Source organism: Phacochoerus africanus, chromosome 7 (genome assembly GCF_016906955.1).
Source record: "Phacochoerus africanus isolate WHEZ1 chromosome 7, ROS_Pafr_v1, whole genome shotgun sequence".
NCBI classification, from domain to species: Eukaryota; Metazoa; Chordata; class Mammalia; order Artiodactyla; family Suidae; genus Phacochoerus; species Phacochoerus africanus.
Window position 1 is genome coordinate 8,331,495 of NC_062550.1, and position 20,980 is coordinate 8,352,474.

Below are 20,980 nucleotides of genomic sequence, written 5' to 3' on the forward strand. Positions count from 1 at the left end.
GTTCAGGCTCCTCTAAAACACTGAACTTCCTCCTCCAGGGTCCCTGCTCCCCAGCCAGGCTGGTCTCTGCTTCACCCCTCAGGGTGAGCCCTTGGAGACACAGTCCGAGGTGACAGGAGAGGCAGTGGCTGTGGGGTTCCTTCCCAGGTGCAGCTCACGGGGTGGAAGAAGTGCTGGCCGTGGTCCAATAGTTGGAGGGAGCAGGAAGCTCTCTCAAAGCAGCTGCCACCCAGGGTCATGGTCGATCAAGCAATCGATCAACCAACAAATCAATCGAGAAGCAATGCTCTTGTGGGGCGGGCTTCTCTCTGTGCCACTGGGCAGAGCATCTTCAAAACACAGAAAACCAAGAGGGGAAACAAACAGGGCCCAGAAGAGACACTCTGGTAACTATAACACAGTGGCTTTAATCCACCATCCTTGGCCAAGGCTTCTCCAAGCGCTTTACAGAGTCTAGGAAGCTGCTGTCTTGGCTGCTGGGAAAACAGCTTCCACTCAAGTAAGCCCCCTGGGGGAAACCCCTCCATTTCCCAGCACCTGGATCCTCCGCTGCCTCCAGTCCTCCAGGATTAGCTGAGGAACATTCACTTGTGGGAGATGCAGGTCTTAGCTGAGCACTGGCTGGGGGGGCCAGGCTTGCACCCCTTCCCGCTCACCGCTTAGATGGGCAGAGGTGCGCTTTCACTTTTAGGTCAGCAGTGCCCACCCCGGGGTGGAGTGGTCGGGGGTGGGGGTGGGCAGGAGAGACCATCCCTGCCCACCCTCAGGGGGAGCAGGACTCGCAGGTAAAGCTAGAACTTGTCCCATGAAGTCCAAGTCCACCCTGTTGTTCTGCATCCAATGCCAGGTGTGGACCCTGCTCAGCTCCTCTCTGAAAATTCCCAGGGCGAGGGGCAAGCGGTGCCATTTCAGGACAGGAAGAACGTCAGTTTCGTTTCCCTGCTCCCTGCCTCGCGGCGCCCCCGCGCCTCTGCACACCCGCTGAGGAAGTAGAAACATAAGTCTGAATATAATTCATCCAAGTTCCTTTCGTGTCAACTAAGTAACCTACTAAATTGCCAATAAATTACTATTATGAACGTAGACGTAGGCATATATACAGGTGCGTATACACACACACACACATGTGGATGGATGCGTAGTTCCAGTTTTTCTTCCTTGCCCCGTCTCTTGCAGGCAGCTTCATTCAAAAGCCTCCAACCCTCCAAAGGGCTTCACCGGGTCATAGGCGCCACGTAGTTGGCAGGGAAGAGGCCCAGCTTGTTGTGCAGGCGGCCGGTCCACCAGGACGGGTTGGAGCTGTCCAGGACCTCAACCACCTCTCCGCACTGGAATCCCAGCTCGTCATCCTCGAGGGCCTCAAAGTCGTACAGTGCCCGGGCCCACCGCACTCGCTGTCAGGGGTGGAAAACAGAGGGGTCCAGCTGAGCCAGGCTGGCCGGGCTGGCATCGGAACCGCGGGCACAGGGGAGGGGGTGTGCTGGCCCTGGCTCCGAGTCGCAGCCCTCCTTGAGCAGGCTGCCCCGGAGGCTGACAGCCACTCTCCAGAGACATTTCAAACCCCGCTGCGACTGCACGCAGACTGAGAGGCAGAGCCCAGAGAACAGCCACGCTGGTCGCCAAGGCCCCAAGAGGATCCTGGAGCGCTACCCTCCCTGCATCAATAGGCGGCTTTTTGTTTTCTTCAGGTGACAAACAGAATGCAGCGTGCCCACGCTAACAGCCCTCGGTTGCCAGTTCCCCTGAGCCAAGATGGATCTCCTTCTGCTAGAATCACAGCCAGGAGACATGAGGACGGGCCAAGGCCCCACAGCCAACAGAGAACAGCAGGCAGGATGGCGCCCGCTGGGACCGGCTCCACCTGGAACTCTCGCCTCCCCCCCACCCCCTGCAGCCCCACCTACGGGGTTCGTGCCACCTCTGCGTGGGCTCCGTGCGGTTTGACATCTCTCCTGGAGGCCCAACCGTTTCTCTACCGACCGCACTGCCTCCTCCATTGATGCCAGAGAGGGAAATCCACGTACCCCGGCCACTTGGAGCTGCACTGGGTCTGTGTGTCTCCGGTGCATGAGGGCGGCGTTCATTTCGCTGCCCATGCCCAGGCCACAGTGCCCGTCATTTATGTCCAGGCTGCCTCCACGGCGATCCTAGAAACAAATGCAACAGAAGACCCATCACCACACCGCCAGAAGCATTCCTCACGGGCTCCCCCAGCACCTTGTGCCAAGGTCATTGGCCCAGCCAGTGCTCCAGGAAGACTTACTGATGATGACAATAGACCCGAGATAATGGGGAGGGGGGAGGGTGACAAACAGACCCAGATTGGGAAGATGATGCCAGATCTCATTCATTCAATCAAGGAACATCTATCAGGCACCTACCACGTGTCTAGCACTGTCCTAAGCACGAGGATATGTCACTAGAAAGGGAAGACCCCCGTCTTCAAGGAACATCGGTTTAGAGGGGGAGCCATACACATGTAAGTGATGGGTGAGCACAGAGAAGTGTCTGAGGCGGCTGGGTAATCAGGGAAGGCCTCCTAGAGCAGGTGATATTTGAATTCCAGTTTAAAGAGGAATAGAATCGACTAGGAAAGGGTGTTTCTGACAGCACATAAAAAGTCTCAAAAGCATAAGAGAAAACACAGTGGACCATTCCAGTAACTGGTAAGAGCACTGCTGGAGGGGGCGTTTGCGTGGGGAGTCAGGGGAGGTGGCGGGGTGAGGCTGGCGAGACAGATATGGACAACTCACAAAGGTCTTTGTACGCCCTGCTAAGGAATTTAGGGACGATGTTATCTGGCTGTATTGTCCGTCTCCGTAAGCCGCCTAAAATCCCATCTGGAACAAGGCGGGGGATAAATAAATAAATAAGCAAGGTTCCATTTCTGGTGTTAATCCGTTTTTCTTGTAGATCTCAACAGCCAGATGGGTTAAGAGGCATGAAAAGATTTGGACTTGTGCTGATGGGAAAATGAAGCAATTGTTCACGGAGTCCTCAGGGTAAGGACACACACACACTGTGTGTGTGTGTGTGTGTGTGTGTGTGTGTCTGTTCAAACAGGGAGCCATTTAATTCAGAGATGTCTTCGCTGAGAGCAGTTGCCATATTTCTGCCGCCTGGGGGCCCAGGGTCTCTTTATGAACTCAGTGAGACACCATGGGGCTGGGCTGAGGCTGGGCTGTTCCTCCCCTGGCTCACAGTCCCCTGGGGTCACAACACACCCCCAGCATTCATTTGCTTTGGTTGTTTCCAGCACTGGGGGGAGTTTCCTGACACTAAGTGGCAGTGGGAACGAGGTGGCCTGAGCCTGTGGGGAGAGCAGGTCCTTCCCCCATCTCACAGTGCCCCGCTGCATTCTTTCCAGATACCTGATGAAAATGATGCTGCTGCAGGTGCTGCTGCAGGTACCGCTGCTGGGGTGGCAGTGGTGCTGGGGGATACTGCGAGGGCGGGGGTGGGGGGTGATCCGACAGCTTCCGGTTCATCGCAGGCCGGATTTCTTCTCCCACAGCCCCACTCAGGGCTAGGCCTCCCTGGGACCTCCGGTCCAGGCTGTTGCCCCGTTGACCCTGGGAGAGAAGAGAGATGATGCCGACCCATCCTCCTCCGGCATCTCCTGCTCCTACTCCCCACCCCCCGACCCCGCCCCACTCTGGCAGCTGTTCCCAGACTTAGCTCATAACAGCTCTAAGAAACAGCTGATGGCGTGGGGGGATGGGGGTGGAGGGGTGGCAGCGTAGGGAGAATGGATGGTTCAGAGAGTCACAACTTCCAGTGGCCTCTGCATTCCCAGATTCTCCCAATTCGGGGAGTTTGGGTCTCTGGTTCACAGACTTTCCATGTGGTACCTGTTGGCCATTCCTAGTGGGTTTGTTTTTCTCTGTGTAATCAGGCTGAAATATTCCATTTTACTGACACAATGCCACCCCTTCTTATCGCGTGTTGCCACACCACGGGACATCCTACCCTCCAGATAAGCTCTGCTATTGACTTTGCATGATTCTGAACTGTCATTTATAGCCTGGTGATAGAGACCCAAACAGCAACGCTCTTGCAAGCACCATGGAAACCAGGCCTGCTGCTGGGCAGGTTGGGAAGAAGCAAGACCTTTCTCCTGAATGCTCTCCCCCACCTAGTGACTCAGAGATACTTTCTCGTTATTTTTATTTAACCAGCAATCACACTGGGCTTAGTACGTGCCGGGCACTGTTCTAAGCACTTTGCAAAATGAATTCATTAGATCCAGTTTAACGCAGGTTTTTGTTTCCTCTCTTATCTCTGCGTGCACATCCTAGTCAGTGAATACCTCTGTCCATTTCCCGGTGAAAGGAATTCACGAGGTCTCGGTTAACCTTTGTTTTTCTTTCTGAACTTTTGTGTACATTTGGGAACACCCTTTTCTCCTTTGACCATAACTTCTCAGGCTTAAAATCAACTTACGACTTGAAAGGGATGGTTTTCTTTACTTCCCCAAAGCACATATAGCTTTGAAACTCTCAATGCCTTTCCAAATAACCTGCTGCTGGGGTTTCAACTCTTCTAGTCAATGCTTTTCCCTATAATACCCATCTCTCGTTACCATGTTTTTTCCTTTGGAACATATTTTATAGATGGTGTGTGTGTGTGCTTATGGGAGGCAAGTTAACATTTCCCTACTGCTGACTATGGACCAGACTATGGCAAGTGCTGTATATTCGCTCATTTAATCCTCACAATAGCCCAGGGAAGGCAGCAACATATTCTCTCCAGTCTATGGATGAGAAAACTGATGCTCAGGAGGTTTTCTTCACTAAGCTGGGTAATGAGGACGGTTAGCAAGGAAATCAGGTTCTAAAGTCAGGTCTGTCTGATGCATTTTCTATTAAAACGACACTTTATAGTCCAAACTGTTTTGAGAGCGAGAATTCCACCGCCAGTTTTCCCCTCCAATGCCCCCTGCCTCTACCTCCTGCCCCCAAATCCTGTCACGAAGCTCTACCTGCGGCTTTAGTCCTGGACTCAAGGTTCTGAGAGCCCCCCTGTGTAGCTCACCGCACCCCCCAGCTCCTTCACCCTTGGGCAACTCCTGAGCTAGGCTGAAAACTGATTTAGTAACATCCGTGAACAATGACATAACAGCATTCACAGTAAGAGCCAGAGTGTGCTGAGCGCTTGAGGCGTGATTAGGCGCGAAGTCAGGGGTGGAAGGACATAATCTTCTCTAACCCTCACCACGAACCTGTGAGGCAGACGTCACTATCATTCCGATTTTACGGATGAGGAAACTCAGGATTAGAGAGCCTTCCAAAGTCACAGAGCCAGGAAGTGTTAAGTTGGATTTAAATGGAGATCTCTCTGCCTTTCTATGCGGGGACCAACCCATCAAATGCATGTTCTTGGTGGTTCATGGTCGAGCTGCCTGGAATCTCTGGATTGGGGCTGGTGGGGGCCCGAAGCCTACCTGATCCTCCCGGGTCCTGTCCCTCAGAAAGATCTGCTTCTGTTTGGAGATGGACGTCGTCCTGTAGTAGTCCACCAGCTTATTGAGGGATGGAAACTTCTCCGTCCACAGGAAGTAATTACCCTTGTTGTCTCTCATGACTTTGAAGTGCTGGACGTCATCCTCATGCCTAGAGGTCAAGGCGAATCCACATTGTCTATTACACAGCGGTGACGCCCCCACCTCCAGGACTGACTGCATCCTGGGTTGCTGGAGTTCTGTTTGGGCAGGAGGTGGCGATACTAGTGGCTGGACCAGGCCTGGGAAGGTGGCTGGCCCAGTCTAACCCTAGGGAGTGGTTTGTGGGAGGGACTGCTCAGGACTCAGGCTGAGCTAGAGGGGATTTTTTTTTCTTTTTGTCTTTTTAGCGCTGTACCCTTGGCATATGGGAATTCCCAGGCTAGGGGTCAAATCAGAGTTGCAGCTGCCTGCCTATGCCACAGCCACAGCAACGCTAGATCTGAGCCGCATCTGACCTACACTGCAGTTCACGGAATGCTGGATCCTTAATCCATTGAGCAGGGCCACGGATCGAACCTGAGTCCTCATGGATCTTAGTTGGGTTCATTGCCCTTGAGGTACAACAGGAACTCTGAAGGGATTTTTTTTTTTTTAACATGAGCAGAAGGTAATCTTTTTTTCTGACACTGGAGCTGAACTTTTACAAGAAAAAAATGTTCCAAGTGTTTTAAAGACTATGAGGTCAGGAACTTTCTTCTTTTTTACAATATTTATTCGAAACATGGCAACCCCTGAGACCTTACTAGGCTAAGGACTCTGCCAAGACCCAGAGGGGAGGAGGTTTTCAAGCCCTCGATATTTTCTGTTAACAGACTGAGTGTGAACCAGCTCCTTGAGGCTCATAAACTACACTGAGAAATCCGTCAGCTTTTGTTCTCTACATAATGGGAACCTCTTGGTCTTGTTTTGCATAAATAAGTGTTTTGTGCTTTTGAGAAAAAAATGTGCTGAGGCTCAGAGGGGTGGAGGGCCTTGGTCAAGGTCACGGTGAGTGAGTGGCGGAGCTCAAGCAAGAACCCCGTTTCTCTGATTCCAGTCTAGTGAGCTGGGCCTGTCACACCTTGCACACATCCTAACTTCCCTTGTTTTTCACTATTATTATTTTTTCACACTAACTTCTTTTGGATTGGCATCTTTGACAGCAGCTGGCACAAGTGATGGGCCCTTGTGTACCAGGAAGGGAGAAATTGGATTTTCTTCACTGCAAAGGGGGGAACTGGGTCTTTTCTAATAGCTCCAGCCTTTCTCCATCACCAAGTCATTCCTGTTTGGATGTCGAATTCTTTTTAGTAAATGGACATATATTTATTATTTTTTTATTTTTATTTTTTTTTTGCCTTTTTAGGGCCAAATCTGTGGCATATGGAGGTTCCCAGGCTAGGGGTTGAATTGGAGCTACAACTACCGGCCTACACCACATCCACAGCCACGTCAGATCTGAGCCATGTCTGCAACCTACACTGCAGCTCACGGCAATGCCAGATCCTTAACCTACTGCGCGAGGCCAGTGATCGAACCCGAAACCTTTTGGTTCCTAGTCGGATTTGTTTTCACTGTGCCACAATGGGAAGTCCTGGACATACATTTATATCTAAGAATAACTTGGTATTAATGATACTGGTTGCCTGATCCAGTAGAAAGATCAAAACAGCAAAGAGTATTGGGGAGTAAAGATACTTCTTTCTCTCCCCCCTTTTTTTTAATGGCCACACCTGCTGCATATGGAAGTTCCCAGGCCAGGGACTGAATCTGAGCCGAAACTGTGACCTACACAGCAGCTGCAGCAATGTTGGATCCTTCAACCCACTGTGCCAGGGCTGGGGATTAAACCTGTGCCTCTGCAGCGACGGTTGCTGTCAGATTCTTAAGCCACTGTGGCACTGCAGGAACTTCAAGATACCTCTTTCTTTGGGATGGATTTAGTGGTCTGTGTCCAGAGGGGATCGGAGTTCTGACCTTCATTCTCATCTTATGCACAGGACTCTGATCACAGCCAGGTAAACTTGTGCTGTGACCTCTGCTTAACTACCTTGGGGGTCAAAGCTGACACTGCAATCACGGCTCCCTCTTCCCCTTTTGGTCGTGGTCACTCCCACATGCTTCCCTCCCTCCAGCACTGCACGGCTCAACTCCCAGTCAGCACACCTCACATCTGGGTGAGGAAGAGGAAATATTCTTTTGATACAATTATTCAGCCACCACCTCTTAGTTCAAGAACTCAGAATGAGAAACACTGACACTTTCACTCTCACGTGCTGACAGGAGGGATGTCAGGGCTGTGGCTGGTCATCTGGGTGATGGAGAGAAAGCGGCTGGACCAGGCTGTCTCGGGTTCCGAGAAGGGCAGAAAGAAGGGGTAAGTCAGGGCTCCGGACTCTCTAAGTCCAGCATTTCAGACCCATAACAAATCCTAAGTGATAGAACTATAATTAGCTCTTAATTATCTGTGCCCATGACAGAAAGTAGATGGAGAAATAAATAAAAATGGTTTTGCTTTGGAATATATTACACTACATTTCTGCAGAAGAGGTAATAACAATTATGGCAATAATCACCATCACAAGAAGCTGCATACAGCAGGCGAAGGCTGCGGCAGACATCAAGGCTGATCGTTTTTGTAGAATTCAATTTAATCGAGGAACTATAAACCCTAATTCCTGTTTGAAAGAGCCAGACTCAATGTCGTACAAACCAAAGGCACCAAGAGATGCCTTTCAATCTAACAGTTTGCTTGGTCCTGCCTCCAATGGTGGTGCTTAAGAAATAGGCTTGGGAGTTCCCGCTGTGGCACAGCCAGTTAAGGACCTGGGATTGCTGCAGCTGTGGCATAGTTCACAGCTGTGGCTTGGATTCAGTCGTTGGCCTGGGAATTTCCCTATGCCACAGATGCGACCGGAAGAAAAAAGAAGAAATAGGTTTGACTTTTAAGATTTATTAATAGAGCAAAATTTCATTTGATTAAAACCTAACTAGCTTAAGATCACTATTGGCCTGAGCTAGAAATGACCGTTACTCAAGCTGTGAAAAAGAAAGCTTTAGTTAAGGAAAATGAAGAGTTTAAGTGAGCTTGCAACGGCAGTGCTTAGGAGACCAAGCTATTCTCCAGCAGTTTGGAGCACATATGCCTACATACAGTTGACTGTTACTTTTAAGTTCTTCCTACTGTTTCTTAAAATACACTTTCTTTCTAAATAGCAAAGCGGCCTCCGTTTATCACCTGAGATTGTATTTATGAGTGTAAAGCCCTAAATCTGCATGCCTTTCAAACTGTATCGCATAATCCAGACCAGCACTTCCGGTCAGGTAACTTGACCTTGCGTTTTCACTGTACAGGTGGCCGCACCTTCCTCTGTACTGCTATCGGCAGTCATTCTTGCACTTTCACACGTGGTCACCAAGTCTGATGTGTGACTTGAAACCCCCGACACGCCGACCACACGCCATGTACTCAGACTTGGGGCTTCTGCACGCGGGGCTGTGTGACACATGCATGCTTCAAGCCTGCACTGCATCACTTCCTCCCAGGTGCCACACAGGGTGGAGACTTTGCTGTCCTCCCCGACCCCTGCCTTGGGCCTCCTGGGCTCTGCTCTGTTGCTGTCAGTGGTTTCTTTTTGTGCTGCCACCTGTGAGTACAGGTGTGTCCTACAGTGGTGACTTGGGGTTTTGATTTTCTCTCACCCTTCTTCAGACATTCGTCAGTAGTTTAAAAAAAAAAAAAAAAGGTTAAGATCTCAACCCCAAGATGGCTATGGGCAACAGGGAAGTCTCTTTTCCTTTCCACTTTCCACAGATGTTCATCCAGCACCCACTGGGTACCAGGCACTGTAAAAGGCACAAAGATGAAGTAGACAGGAATCCTGTCCTTCTGGAACTGCCTGAGATAGAGGGGGAGGCAGATGAGTGCAGATGTAATGTGGGCCACAAACTAAGGAGTCCTGTACATGTGTTATGGGAAGAAATGGACAGCATTAAAATTGATAAGATGCCTGGGCCTCTTGGCCGCCATGTTCTTGGGGATAGGTCACGTTCAAGAGGTCACCTTGGCTTTGGCGGCGTGGGTCAGGGCGGAGACGGGACGACGGTACCTGACAGATATGGAGAAGTCCCCGGGGGAGCTCTGGCTGGCCCGGATGATGAAGCAACCAACATCTTTGCCCATCAGCAAGCTCTCTGCCTGGTGTCGAGAGAGGCCTTCGTGAAACCATCTATCAGGTGAGATAAAAGCAGAGGATCTTGGTGAGACGATAGAGTGATGGGGGAGGGAGAGAGAGGGGGGAGGGAAGTGGGGGAGAGACCACCCAAAGGGAGAGAGGCTGGAACTCTGATCAGCAGAGACCAGAGAGAGACCAGAGAGGGACCTGGTGCCTCTGAAACTGAGCAAACGTCTTGCAGCTGGAGGCAAAGCAGGTGCGTTCCCCTCGATGCATCCTCCTCATTCTGTACCCCCAGGAGAGGTCTTTCTCTGGCTTGGAAATCCTGAATCATGGAAATGTGCCCCTGCACCAAAATGGGACAGCGTGGGAGTGACTCACTGCGGGGAGCGGCCGCCTGCCGGCAGCTGTGAGGGGGACTTCTCCTCCAGAAAAGAACTGCAGCGACAGACAACGCCAGGAGGACCAGGACCCCTTTGGGCGCTGGGGGCAACAGGCCAGAGCAGGGCAGGGCCTTGAGTGTCGGCTCCTGCCTGAGACCTTGGTGGCCAGGAGGGAGGGTCACAGCCCAGGGGTCCCTGGGTGGCGTGGGGCAGGAGTGGCTTTGCCCTGTGCCTCGAAGAGGCTGCAGAGCACCCAGGGAGGCTCGCACACAAATTTGGGAATGAGTGAGGCTGGCGTCTACACAGCCAGCCAGAGAGAAGCGTCTACACAGCCGGCTCCTAGGCCTGCCCCAAAAATCCAGGCTAGAAAACAGTCTTTACTGTGGGAAAGAAGAACCCAGGGAGAAACCGCTGTTTCAGGGGAGCAGTGGGGGCGGCAGGCTTTGGAAGTGTTGCTGCAGGCAGTAGAGCCTGTATGAAAAAGGCTGAGTACTTCCACGGGGACAGGACAAACAGCAGCTACAACCGCAGGGCAGGAGGCCAGCAACCTCTCTCAACCACAGCAAAGTGGAACAAGTGCTTGCAATCACTCAGCAGCCAAAGGTGGGGCGGTGTCCCTTTGCTGCAAGGAGCTGTCCTGCTTGCTGCCCCTGGAAGGCTAGCGTGTGTGTCCCTTTAAAGTGGCCAGCCAACTGGCCACAGCTTTGGACCCCTTTTTTCTAAGGGCTGCTCCTGCAGCATATGGAAGTTCCCAGGCTAGGGGTTCAAATCTGAGCTGCTGCGGCTGGCCTACACCACAGCCACAGCAACTCCAGATCTGAGCTGCATTTGTGACCCTCACTGCAGCTCACAGCAACGCCGGATCCTTAACCAGGCCAGGGATTGAACCCGAATCCTCCTGGATTCTAGTCCGGTTCGTTTCTGCTGAGCCACAACGGGAACTCCTACTTTTTTTTTTTTTTTTGGATTTCTTTGTGAGCAATTCTCCTGCTCTTTGGAATTTAGGAACCAAAGAGTCAGGGTGGGCCAGGAGGGATGTCCTTATTCCAGACCTGGGACTGCAGGGTGTTGGTTGGGCCCTGAGGAGGCAAAGTGGACGTTTGCTTTTTTTTTTTTTTTTTTGGTCTTTTTGCCTTTTCTAGGGCCGCTTCCCGAGGTATATGGAGGTTCCCAGGCTAGGGGTCTAATTGGAGCTGTAGCCACCGGCCTACGCCAGAGCCACAGCAACGCGGGATCCGAGCTGCATCTGTGACTTACACCACAGCTCTCGGCAACGCCGGATCGTTAACCCACTGAGCAAGGGCAGGGATCGAACCCGCAACCTCATGGTTCCTAGTCGGATTCGTTAACCACTGCGCCACGACGGGAACTCTGAGCATAATTTTTTATTTTATTTTATTTATTTATTTATTTTATTTATTTATTTTTTTGCCTTTTCTAGGGCCGCACTCATGGCATATGCAAGAAGTCTAATTGGAGCTGTAGCCGCCGAAGAGCCACAGCAATGCCAGATGCGAGCAGCACCTGCAACCTACAACACAGCTCACGGTAACGCCGGATCCTTAACCCACTGAGCAAGGCCAGGGATCGAACCCGCAACCTCATGATTCCTACTCAGATTCATTAACCACTGAGCCATGATGGGAACTCCAAAGCGGAGGCTTTCTGACCGTCACCTGCCTGGAGATCCTGCCAGAGAATTTGCCATACTTACTTCCCATGGGGAGTGGCCACCATGGGAAATGTAGGGAATGTAACAGGGAGGGGAAAAGAAAGGGCCCCCCTCCACCATGGCCTCCTCGGAGGAAATACTTCGGAAGAGGCAGCAAGCAGTGAGGGGACTATAGAGGGACAAACGTGAGGGGAATGTAATTTAGAAAATATTCATTTGTCCTCTGTTCGTAATTTGAGAAGTGACTTCTTTCAAGACTTGCGAAGATGTCCACATCCTACATATGAAATGAGTGTTACACGTGGCTTCATATTACCCACATCCCAAACCATCCATTCATTCAATGGCTTTTACTAAACATCTACTATGTGCTGGGCCCTCTTCTGGGGACTAGTGGATAGAGTGCTGAGCAGAACAGACAAGAACCCTGGTGGAAGTTTCATTCTAATGGGATGGGGGAGACACACCATGAACAACAAGATAAGTAGAATGTGGAGTGTTCCAATGATACAAGTGCTGTGGAGAACATGAAAACGGGAGAGAGATGGGGAAGGGGATGCATTTAAAAGGTAGGAGTTCCCCTTGTGGCACAGCGGAAACCAATCTGACTAGTATCCATGAAGATGCAGGCTTGATCCCTGGCCTCACTCAGCGGGTAGGGGATCCTGCGTTGCTGTGGCTGTGGTGTAGGCCGGCAGCTGTATCTCTGATTAGACTTCTAGCCTGGGAACTTCCATATGCCGTGGGTGTGGCCCTAAAAAAGCAAAAAAAAAAAAAGTAGTGATGGGAGGGGAGGGCCTCCCTAGGAGGGGGACATTCTAACCCCTCAAGAGATGTAGGTGAGGAGGGAGATGGGGAAAGAGCAGCCACGGAGGGGTGGGGGTGGGGGAGGACCAGGGGGAGGCGTGGCCCTGGAAGCCACGTGAAGAGAGAGTTTTCACGGGACAGAAAGATTCCCACATCAAATACTGCTGTGACGACGGCTGACAGTCAACCATGGGACCGGCAGTTCACTGTGACCTTGATCAAAAGGTTTCCAAGGAGTCGTGGGGGTTCCTGAGAAAACCGGAGGAGTCGGAGACAGCAAATATGACAATTCTTTTGAAGAAGTGGAGTCTTAGCTGGAAGGGGATTGGGGACCAAGGGTTTTGATGTTTGGTTTCGTTTGGGGGTTTCGGTAAGATGGCAGACATCACAGCATCTTTGCTGACGGGAATGAGCCGCCCGAGAGGGAGGAAAGTTGGTGTGGGAGAGGGGGGATACTTCTAGAAGGGCAGAGGGATCTTTTGAAAGAGCTGCAGGAAAGGCAGTGTCTGTGCAGTTGCAGGATGTGGGTGGGCGCACTGAGGCAGGTTGAGGGGGGTGAAAGGGGCTTTTCTGGGGGCCTCCTTGTCCTGGGGAACCTGGAAGCCAGGCCATCCGCTGAGAGTGCGGCGGGGGAGGGGTCGCGGGGGTGACCTGCTCACCTGGAAGAGCTCAGGGCAGCATCAAGGGCCCCGCTGAGGTCAGCGGTCGTTGTGTTGGTTCAGTGGTCAGTGCTGGTTCCCTGTGAGGGGTCGGGCCGCACCTCCCCAGAGTCACCGATACTGCTTGGGTTTTCTGACAAACCTTTGCGCTGCTGCTAGACCCTGACTCTCAGAGAAGATTAGATGTCTATCTAACCCTTGTGGTCAATTCTTGAGACGCACGAGACCCAATCTCAATTTTTCATTTCCTCTCTATGAGGGGAATTTCCCTGACCTCTCTCGTGGGTGCAGGCAGGGTTTCAGGAAGGCTGAGAGCTTCGTTATCCTGGTTGGGATGGAGGGTAGGTCGGGCCATGAGGGAGGAGGGCCCCGACAGCGCCCCCCACTGGAATTCTTGGAAACCCTGTGGTTACCATTATGGATGATTTTAGGTTTATAAACTTAAAATAGGTGATAACTTGCACATGGTATAAAATTCAAAAGGGAATGCGGTGAAATGCAAATCTCCCTCCCACTCCTGGCCTTCAGCTGTGTGGTTCCCTCTCCAGAGGCAACCATTTTTGACAGCGTCTGGGCTGTGCATGGATAATTTTAGTGGCTACCAAAAAAGCAAGGGGAATGTGTGTGGGCAGGCCCATCTCTCAGGCTGGAAATACTTACTCAGGAAACTCGATGTCTATAAAATTCTTGGGCACATATCCTTCTTGGCTCCCAAGCTCCGCCTTGAACCACTCCTCTTGGTTACTTAAGATCTACAAGAGAGAGAAGGAAGGACAGGGACACTGCAGGGAGGGCACCAAGAAGCAGGGGAAGGGGCCACAGGGCAAAGAACGCCCTTTGGGATTCAGAGGAAAATAAGCCAAAGAACCACACGGCTGCTCACGTTGGGGAACAGCAACTTTATTGTTGGGGTTTGGCTTCTCCTGACCCCAACCTCTTCTTGTCCACTTGGGCCACCCACTCTTGTCACCCTACCTACCCTGGGGTAGCCTCCCAGACGCAGCACCCGGGGGCTGCCCTGAACCCCTTTCTCTTCCTGTTTTGGAGATTCGTGGCCCAGATCTTAGCACTGTAAACTCCTGATCTAGGCAGGGGCTGGGAAGGCAAGAGCGGCCACCCCATGGTTTTTCCTTCTCTGGCGGGTAACCAGGACCTTTTTACAATTTTAATTGGTTCTCACTTTTTTTTAAAACATGCAGAATAAAACTAAACATCCCAGTGGGGGCGAGGCTTGAAAACCGTAACTCTTGGTATTCACACTCCTTGTTTCACAAACAGTTTGGACATAACTCAAGATATCTGGAGTGCCTTTTCTAAACTTGCTTTTAGAGCCAGACCACAGGCAGCATCAGAAGCTCCTTCTCATTATTATAAGGTCTCACTTTGACCATGACCCCAAATGGTATCACCTACCTTGACTACTCATATGACTCTCCAGACTTGGCTCTGTGTGGCTTCTGGTTATTTCAGAGAATCTTTTACCGTCAAGAGACAAATATTTGCCCTGCTTCCTCCCCCCACCAAAAATGTTCCTAGACTATGTGGCATAGACTCAAATGATAATGCAAAATGAAGATGGCAGAACACAAAGCTGGGAAGAGCCTTGATGATGTCGGGGCGCCGCTAGATTCGCCACCCAGGAGCCCTGCTTCTTCTGGACCTTGTATGAGAAATTATAAATCTTGGGTATTGTTTCAGCCATTTTTAGTTTCTGTTTCTCACAGCTGAAAACTTCTTAACCTATGGAAGTGCAATGACAAAGAGGAAAGCAAACAGTGGATCAGGAATTACCCTGAGGAGAGGACACCTGGGTCGCCCAGGCAAGGAAAGCAGTTACCCAGGCGAGGTCTGGCTGCAAAGGAACTACTGGGGGGTGGGGGAGGGGGGAGGAAGGGCAGTGAATCTGGGGACGAAACGCCTCCATCTGGCCGGAGTTTAGATTGTGAGTCTAGAAGTGGAAAGAGGGAAACTAGGGGTGCAGAGCCTCGTAGCCCATGTTGAAAAGTCTGGATTTTTCTCTTGAAATGTATGGGGAGCCATTATAGGATTTTCAGGAGGGAAACAGCACAGTGAGAGTCAGAGTTAAGAAAGGCAGGCTGTAACAGCACGAAGATGGCCTGGGGCGTAAAGCCAGGGCAGACAGAGCCGAAGAGGAGGCCTCCAGGCGAGAGACGAAGGGGAGGTGAGGACAGATTCAGAGGATACAGGAAGCACGAATGAGCAGGATTTTGCGACTGTTGGCGGAGCTAAGGGAGAAGAGGGACTCAGGGGTGGCTCAGGATTTCTGGCTCAGGAGACTGAGGGGGCCGTGATGTCTTCACTGAAATAGACAACACTGGAGGAGGAGCAGGTCTGAGGGAAAACTCATGGACTTCCTATCACCTACGGGTGAATCAAGTGGCCCCCTGGTGGAGTTCCCATTGTGGCTCAGCGGTAATGAACTTGACAAGTATCCATGAGGACGTGGGTTTAATCCCTGGCCTTGCTCAGTGGGTTAAGGATCGGGGATTGCCGTGAGCTGTGGTGTAGGTTGAAGATGTGGCTTAGATCCTGCGTTGCTGTGGCTGTGGTGTGGGCCGGCGGCTGCAGCTCTGATTAGACCCCTAGCCTGAGAACTTCCATATGCCACAGGAGCAGCCCTAAAAAAGACAAAAAAAAAGTTACCCCTGGGACCCTCTGAGAAGGGAAGACTCAGTGAGCACTGGAGATGTGAGTCTGGGCTCAGCGGAGGGGTGGGGGATGGAGTTGGGGAGTTATCCGAAAGTGGGCGGAGTTGAGGCCACCCCATTTCTCTCTCCCAGAGAGGAAAGGGAAGAAAGCTAAGTAATTAAGAAGCAGAGGAGTTCCCTGGTGGCTCATGGGGTTAAGGATCTGGTATTGTCCCTGTTGGGGTTCAGGTCACTGCTCTGGTATGGGTTCTATCCCTGGCCCAGGAACTATTGTATGCCCTGGGCACTGCCACAAAAAAAAAAAAAAAAAAAAGCAGCAGTGACGACCTCTCATCCAACTGATGCGAGGATCAAATGAGCCCTGGCCCCTGGAAGTCCTTCAGGCTGTTTTGGAAACTGTAATTCTGTAAAAATGTGATATTCTTCTGCAGGAAGAACTCCAGCTCTGAAGGACATGGCAGGGCTTATACGTCCTTTAAAGTGTTAGATGTGTATGTTTTGAATGTAATCATTTGTTCTGAAGAAATAAAAGTGTGTCCCATATTTGAGTTCTAGAATTGCTGAGAAAAGAAAACTTTAGAGTTTCTGACATCAAATGTGACTGTTGGTATCACTGAGGACATGTGGGTATGTGTGTGCTGGGGGTGGTGGCGGCAGAGGGGGAGGCAGGAAATCTAGGTCAAAAGAAGAACTAGGAAACTCGGCACCAGGGCCTGGTCTTCGCAGAAAGAACGCAGGGGCATTTCACTCCCCGACGCCCACCCCTCCTCCCCCTCCCCTCAAGTTGAAGGCTTTTCGGCTTCTTTCTCCCCATGTTGGAAAGGGCACATTTGGCTGGGGTGGCAAATGTCAAATTTGAAAGGGAGCCGGGATGAAGTAAAAGAGGCCATTTGGAAAATGGGCTCATCACGGTAAGAACTACACTTCCCACTTAGTTCTCTGACCTGAAACGGGCTGTAATTTTAGTAATCGTGGCTCACATCCATTTAACCCCCTCCAGCAGCTGAAAGATTATCCCATGATGCTGGCCATTTCCCCCACCCCCCAGTGCTTGGTCTGCCGGTGATTGTGTTCCAAGAGAGGTGAATTTAGACTTTTTACGGTGCAGAGAAGGCAAGGTTTAAAAAAAAAAAAAAATCTCATTTTCTGCACAGAGAGTCTTGGGGGGCGGTGGTTTCCTCCTGCCGTTGTTGGCCCAGGGCCATGCTTCCTTCCTGTTTCTCTCATCTCTCCATCTCCCCCAGTCCCCCCCTATCTTGCATCCCCATCAGGTAAACCTGGGCAGTTCAGCCTAAGCACATGAGGTTTTACCCTTAGCTTTGCTGGAACTTACTTCTTCTAATGTTGCCTACTGGAATCATTTTCTGGGCTACATGGCCTGAGAATAAGTTAGACGTGGGAAGAGGACAAAATGTACAGTTGGAGGCATTTTAAAATTGGATGAAATTATAGCTCTTAGAGGCAGAGCCGAGGTCTGAAGTGTTGAAGAAGTTAATCACGTAGGATTAACTCTTGGGGCTTTTTGGTCACTGTTTTAGGAGGAAAAACGGGGTTGTGCTTGACGCGTTACAGAAGCAGATAGAGACGGACTAGGTCGTTTTAAAATAAAGGCTGGCAAATTCCAGGGAAATGTAAGGGGGTGCTGTGTGCACAAACCTGAAACACCCCATCCCTGACTTTTGGAAGGTTTCGCTCACAGGAGAAGTGGGATCAAGTCCTGGGGCAGGAGTAGCCTGACCACCATCTCGTTTGCCATTCTGTGATCAGCACCTAGTGAGCACCTGCTGTTTGCACTTAGGTGCTGGGAAGAGAGAGATGAATAAGCTGCGGCCTTCGCCCTGGGGAACTCACGGTCTGCAGGGGGCAGGTGGTGGTAAGCTAGTCAGGCATTTTTTTTTTTGGGACCTTCCTAATGAAAACGTCTGTTTGGTTTTCTAGCTCTAAAGGCCAAACATAAAAGAGCATTCCAGGAGGGAATTGCTGGAGCAACCAAGAGCTGGCCTGGAAAACAGTTTCCAGGATCCTGGGGCTTGTTACCCATCTCTGGAGGAGAGGGCCAGACGCAGCACCCGCAGGCCCACCAACCACCGTGATAAGACCTTCCTCTCCACTGTCCTCTATGCTCTGGCCTCAGGTCCTAAGAGAAGGAGGTGTTTGGCCTTCTGGTCATAGTCTCAATGAGCAGGAAAGAGGTACCATGTCCCGTGACCTGTGTTAGATGCTGGGAAGATACCGAGACGAACCTGGCAAGGCTGGGCTCTCAGACCAGTGAAGGAGTCGCCCACTCGGTTACGCATCAAATGTTCATCACCTTCCTGCTGGTCTAGGTGCTAAGGCAGACCCCCACCCACACAGAGCTTTGGGGGGCAGAGTAGCCGCCATGTAAGTGGACAATCAGGAGGGCACGTGGTAGGACAGCAGTGCAGAGTGGCTACTCGGGCTGCAGAGAGCTGGACACTCAGCCTGCTCCTGAATAACCACCCTGTGAGGTGAGAGTGTAGGTGCCTTGGATGGAGTGTGTGTGTGAAATGCCACGGAGGAGCTGGAAAGGGGGTGATTAATTTGTGGGGGCCGTAGGGAGGGGGGGAGGATTAGTGAGGGTTCCTCAGGAGAGGTGGGCAAATGGTCAAATAGGCATGTGCTGGAGAAGGGCATTCTGAGAACCACAGTGTGGCCTGGGCATTCCATACACCAAGATGCGTGTGGGGGCATGTGCGGGGGCCTGTGTGTGTGTGTGTGTGTGTGTGCATGTACCTGTTCGTGAACGCGAGCAGGATGAGGCTGGCCGGTAGGGTGGGGCCTAGATGGCTTAGATTGCAATCGGTTAGTAACGGGGAGCCACTGAATGCTTCTGAATAAGGAGTAATATGATCTGACTTATCTTCTTGAAAGATCCCTCTGGGACTAGCGTGTGACATGAGGGAGGAAGAGATAGGAGGTACTGAGGTCAGCTGAGGGGCTGCGGCGATCGTTTCAGCAGTCAGAGGCTACAGGAATGGGGTAGTCCTGACAGCATGGTGATCACATATTGAGCGTCCACTTTGGGCTGGGACCTTACCGCCAACCCGTACAGACGAGGTATGGCCTCCACTTCTAGATGACGCGCTGAAGCTCAGAGGGGGCAAGCGACTGACCCAGGGCCACACAGCTGGTAAGCTGGAACTCAGACTCAGATCTGACTCTGAAGCCCATGCTCTTTTTTTATTGCACAAGACTCCTCTCTGGGGAAGAAGGGGATTGCTTGAGAGAGCTGACGAAAGGGAAATATTCAGAGCAGGGACAGTGTTTAGGAGTCGGGCAGGGCTCCGTTCAGATGCAGGAGAGGGCCAGTTAGCAGGGTCAAATCCCCGACAGGGGTTTAGGTTTAGGAGGGTGTTCTAGTCCACGTGCCATCCCTGGTGGGCTTGAAGGGCGTGTTGGGGCTAAAAGACCGACTGCAGAGGACTTCAGAGGAGTGAAGGGGAAGGGAGGAGGCGGAGGCACCCAGCGAGGAGAGTTCGTCCCAGGACTGGCCGTGAAGGAAAGGAGAGCAACTGGGAAGAGCTGGATGTGAAGGACAGGGGAGGAAACTTTTCTGGGCTTCTATTTTCCTTTTCTGGGAAACAGGGAAAACTTAGCATGGTGGGTTCTGTTTGAAATGGAAGATGAGGGATGAAGGATGGGAGTCCCCCCCACCCCACCCTGGGGGTGTCTTTGGGACAAACACCCTAGAGGGGTCCATGATCACATGGTCACAACACTCCACAGAAAGGGAGGCACTGTGCACCTTGCCACAGACCCCTCTGTGTCCTCTGTAAAATCCCAAAGATGTGAATGTCCCCTTTTCCTGGGTCAGCAGTCTAAGCCATATTTTGACCTTGAGAAGTGCCAACATTGAAAGCATACACTTTGTGGCTGCGTTAGTAGATCTTGCAAGGTGAGAGCAGGTAGAAGGATAAACTCTGGGGGTGTTTATCAAATTCCTGACCAAGTCAGGGTACGACAGGGTTCTTTCTATAGCAAGTGCTTATCTTGGTGGAGAGACAGTGGTGGCTTTAGTGCCACTGGGAAGTCTGAAGAGGCCCTTACGGGCTGCTGAGGATGGGGGAATAGGACCTACGAGGGGCTCTGAGGCCAGGCAGGCAGGGACCGGTGCCACAGACTCCCCAGTGGCCTCTTGAAGGGCTTGTGGTACTTGGCACAAATCGAGGGCTGAGATGCAGAGTGTGGGGCACGGGATGAGGGAAAGGCCAAAGCCTCTTCAGCTCAGCAAGTGGCCACTACAACTTGAGTGCGGGCAGAAGACAAGTTTTAAGAAACCCCTGAGTGGCTGGCTACGCATGACCTTTGTTGACCTGCGGCTCCTCCAGCCGCCTTACCAGGCGTCCCTTCCCACACCTTCCTCTTGTAAGTTCCAGCCGTGCTGGACCTCACGAGGCTGACCGGATTCTGCCTGGGTTTGCTCACCTCTGAGCTTTAGCCCAAAGCCCCATTCACCTTCCTTGCGGTTCCCTGACAACTGACATTGCCACACGGTCCTACGACCACCCTCTGACAAGGTGGGATCACTTGTCCCCTCACCTGTGCTCCTGAGCACTTAGATAAGAACACCTAGGACAGCCCTTTGGACGGCTTTGTTTCCCCCTGCAGACCAGGAACAAAGATGGTGGCCTAGCCATCCGGATTTCCACCACCCGGCCTGTAGCTGGGGCACAGGTGCTCAGAAGGAACCCTTCCGACTGAGGTAGACTCCAGCTTTTGAAAGAAACCCTGCCTATTTCTTGAGAGACAAAGGGTGGATTGTGAGATGAACTCAGTGACTGGACCAGAGTTAAACTAAACTCTCTCTGGCTCCCCTGGGCCCCACCTCACTTACCTTGAGAACATCTCCAGCCTGAAAGCTCAGTTCATCCTCTCCTGAGGCGATGAAATCAAACTTGGCGATGGCTTCCATGGTGTTGCGTGAAGCTGGAAGAGAAATAATGTGGTCATTGTGCCTTTCTGCCAGGAGGAGGGCAGTCTGAGTGGCTGTCAGGGGAGAGCTTGAATTGCCTCCAGGCCGGAGAGGGAGCTGCACACACACAGTGAGGGCTTTTGTTTTTCGGAAAGAGCTGCAGGAGCCGCTAGGATCTGCTGTCCTGTGTCATTCTCTGA

General features: G+C 51.7%; 1 protein-coding gene and 1 long non-coding RNA gene across 4 annotated transcripts in view; one reads left to right on the top strand and one right to left on the bottom strand.

Moving 5' to 3' along the window:
• Nucleotides 1–387: 387 nt before the first annotated feature.
• The window catches only part of GRAP2 (GRB2 related adaptor protein 2), a 69,019-nt gene continuing 48,426 nt past the window's right edge, over nucleotides 388–20,980 (bottom strand). For 2 of the 3 annotated variants that reach the window (XM_047786198.1, XM_047786199.1), the window contains exons 2-8: nucleotides 20,703–20,794; nucleotides 13,839–13,930; nucleotides 9,592–9,711; nucleotides 5,444–5,612; nucleotides 3,372–3,572; nucleotides 2,025–2,147; nucleotides 388–1,394 (exon numbers count right to left, since the gene is read on the bottom strand). In XM_047786198.1, coding sequence (XP_047642154.1) covers nucleotides 1,215–1,394; nucleotides 2,025–2,147; nucleotides 3,372–3,572; nucleotides 5,444–5,612; nucleotides 9,592–9,711; nucleotides 13,839–13,930; nucleotides 20,703–20,780 — 963 coding nt within the window. In that variant the 5' untranslated portion in view covers nucleotides 20,781–20,794 and the 3' untranslated portion in view covers nucleotides 388–1,214. Of the gene's footprint in view, nucleotides 1,395–2,024; nucleotides 2,148–3,371; nucleotides 3,573–5,443; nucleotides 5,613–9,591; nucleotides 9,712–13,838; nucleotides 13,931–20,702; nucleotides 20,795–20,980 lie in introns of those variants that run through there. The other variant, XM_047786200.1, reaches the window with a different exon arrangement.
• Nucleotides 1,329–9,717, top strand: LOC125130632 (uncharacterized). Its single transcript, XR_007135754.1, has 3 exons — nucleotides 1,329–2,479; nucleotides 2,914–3,002; nucleotides 9,527–9,717. It is a non-coding gene; the product is annotated as an uncharacterized LOC125130632 (long non-coding RNA).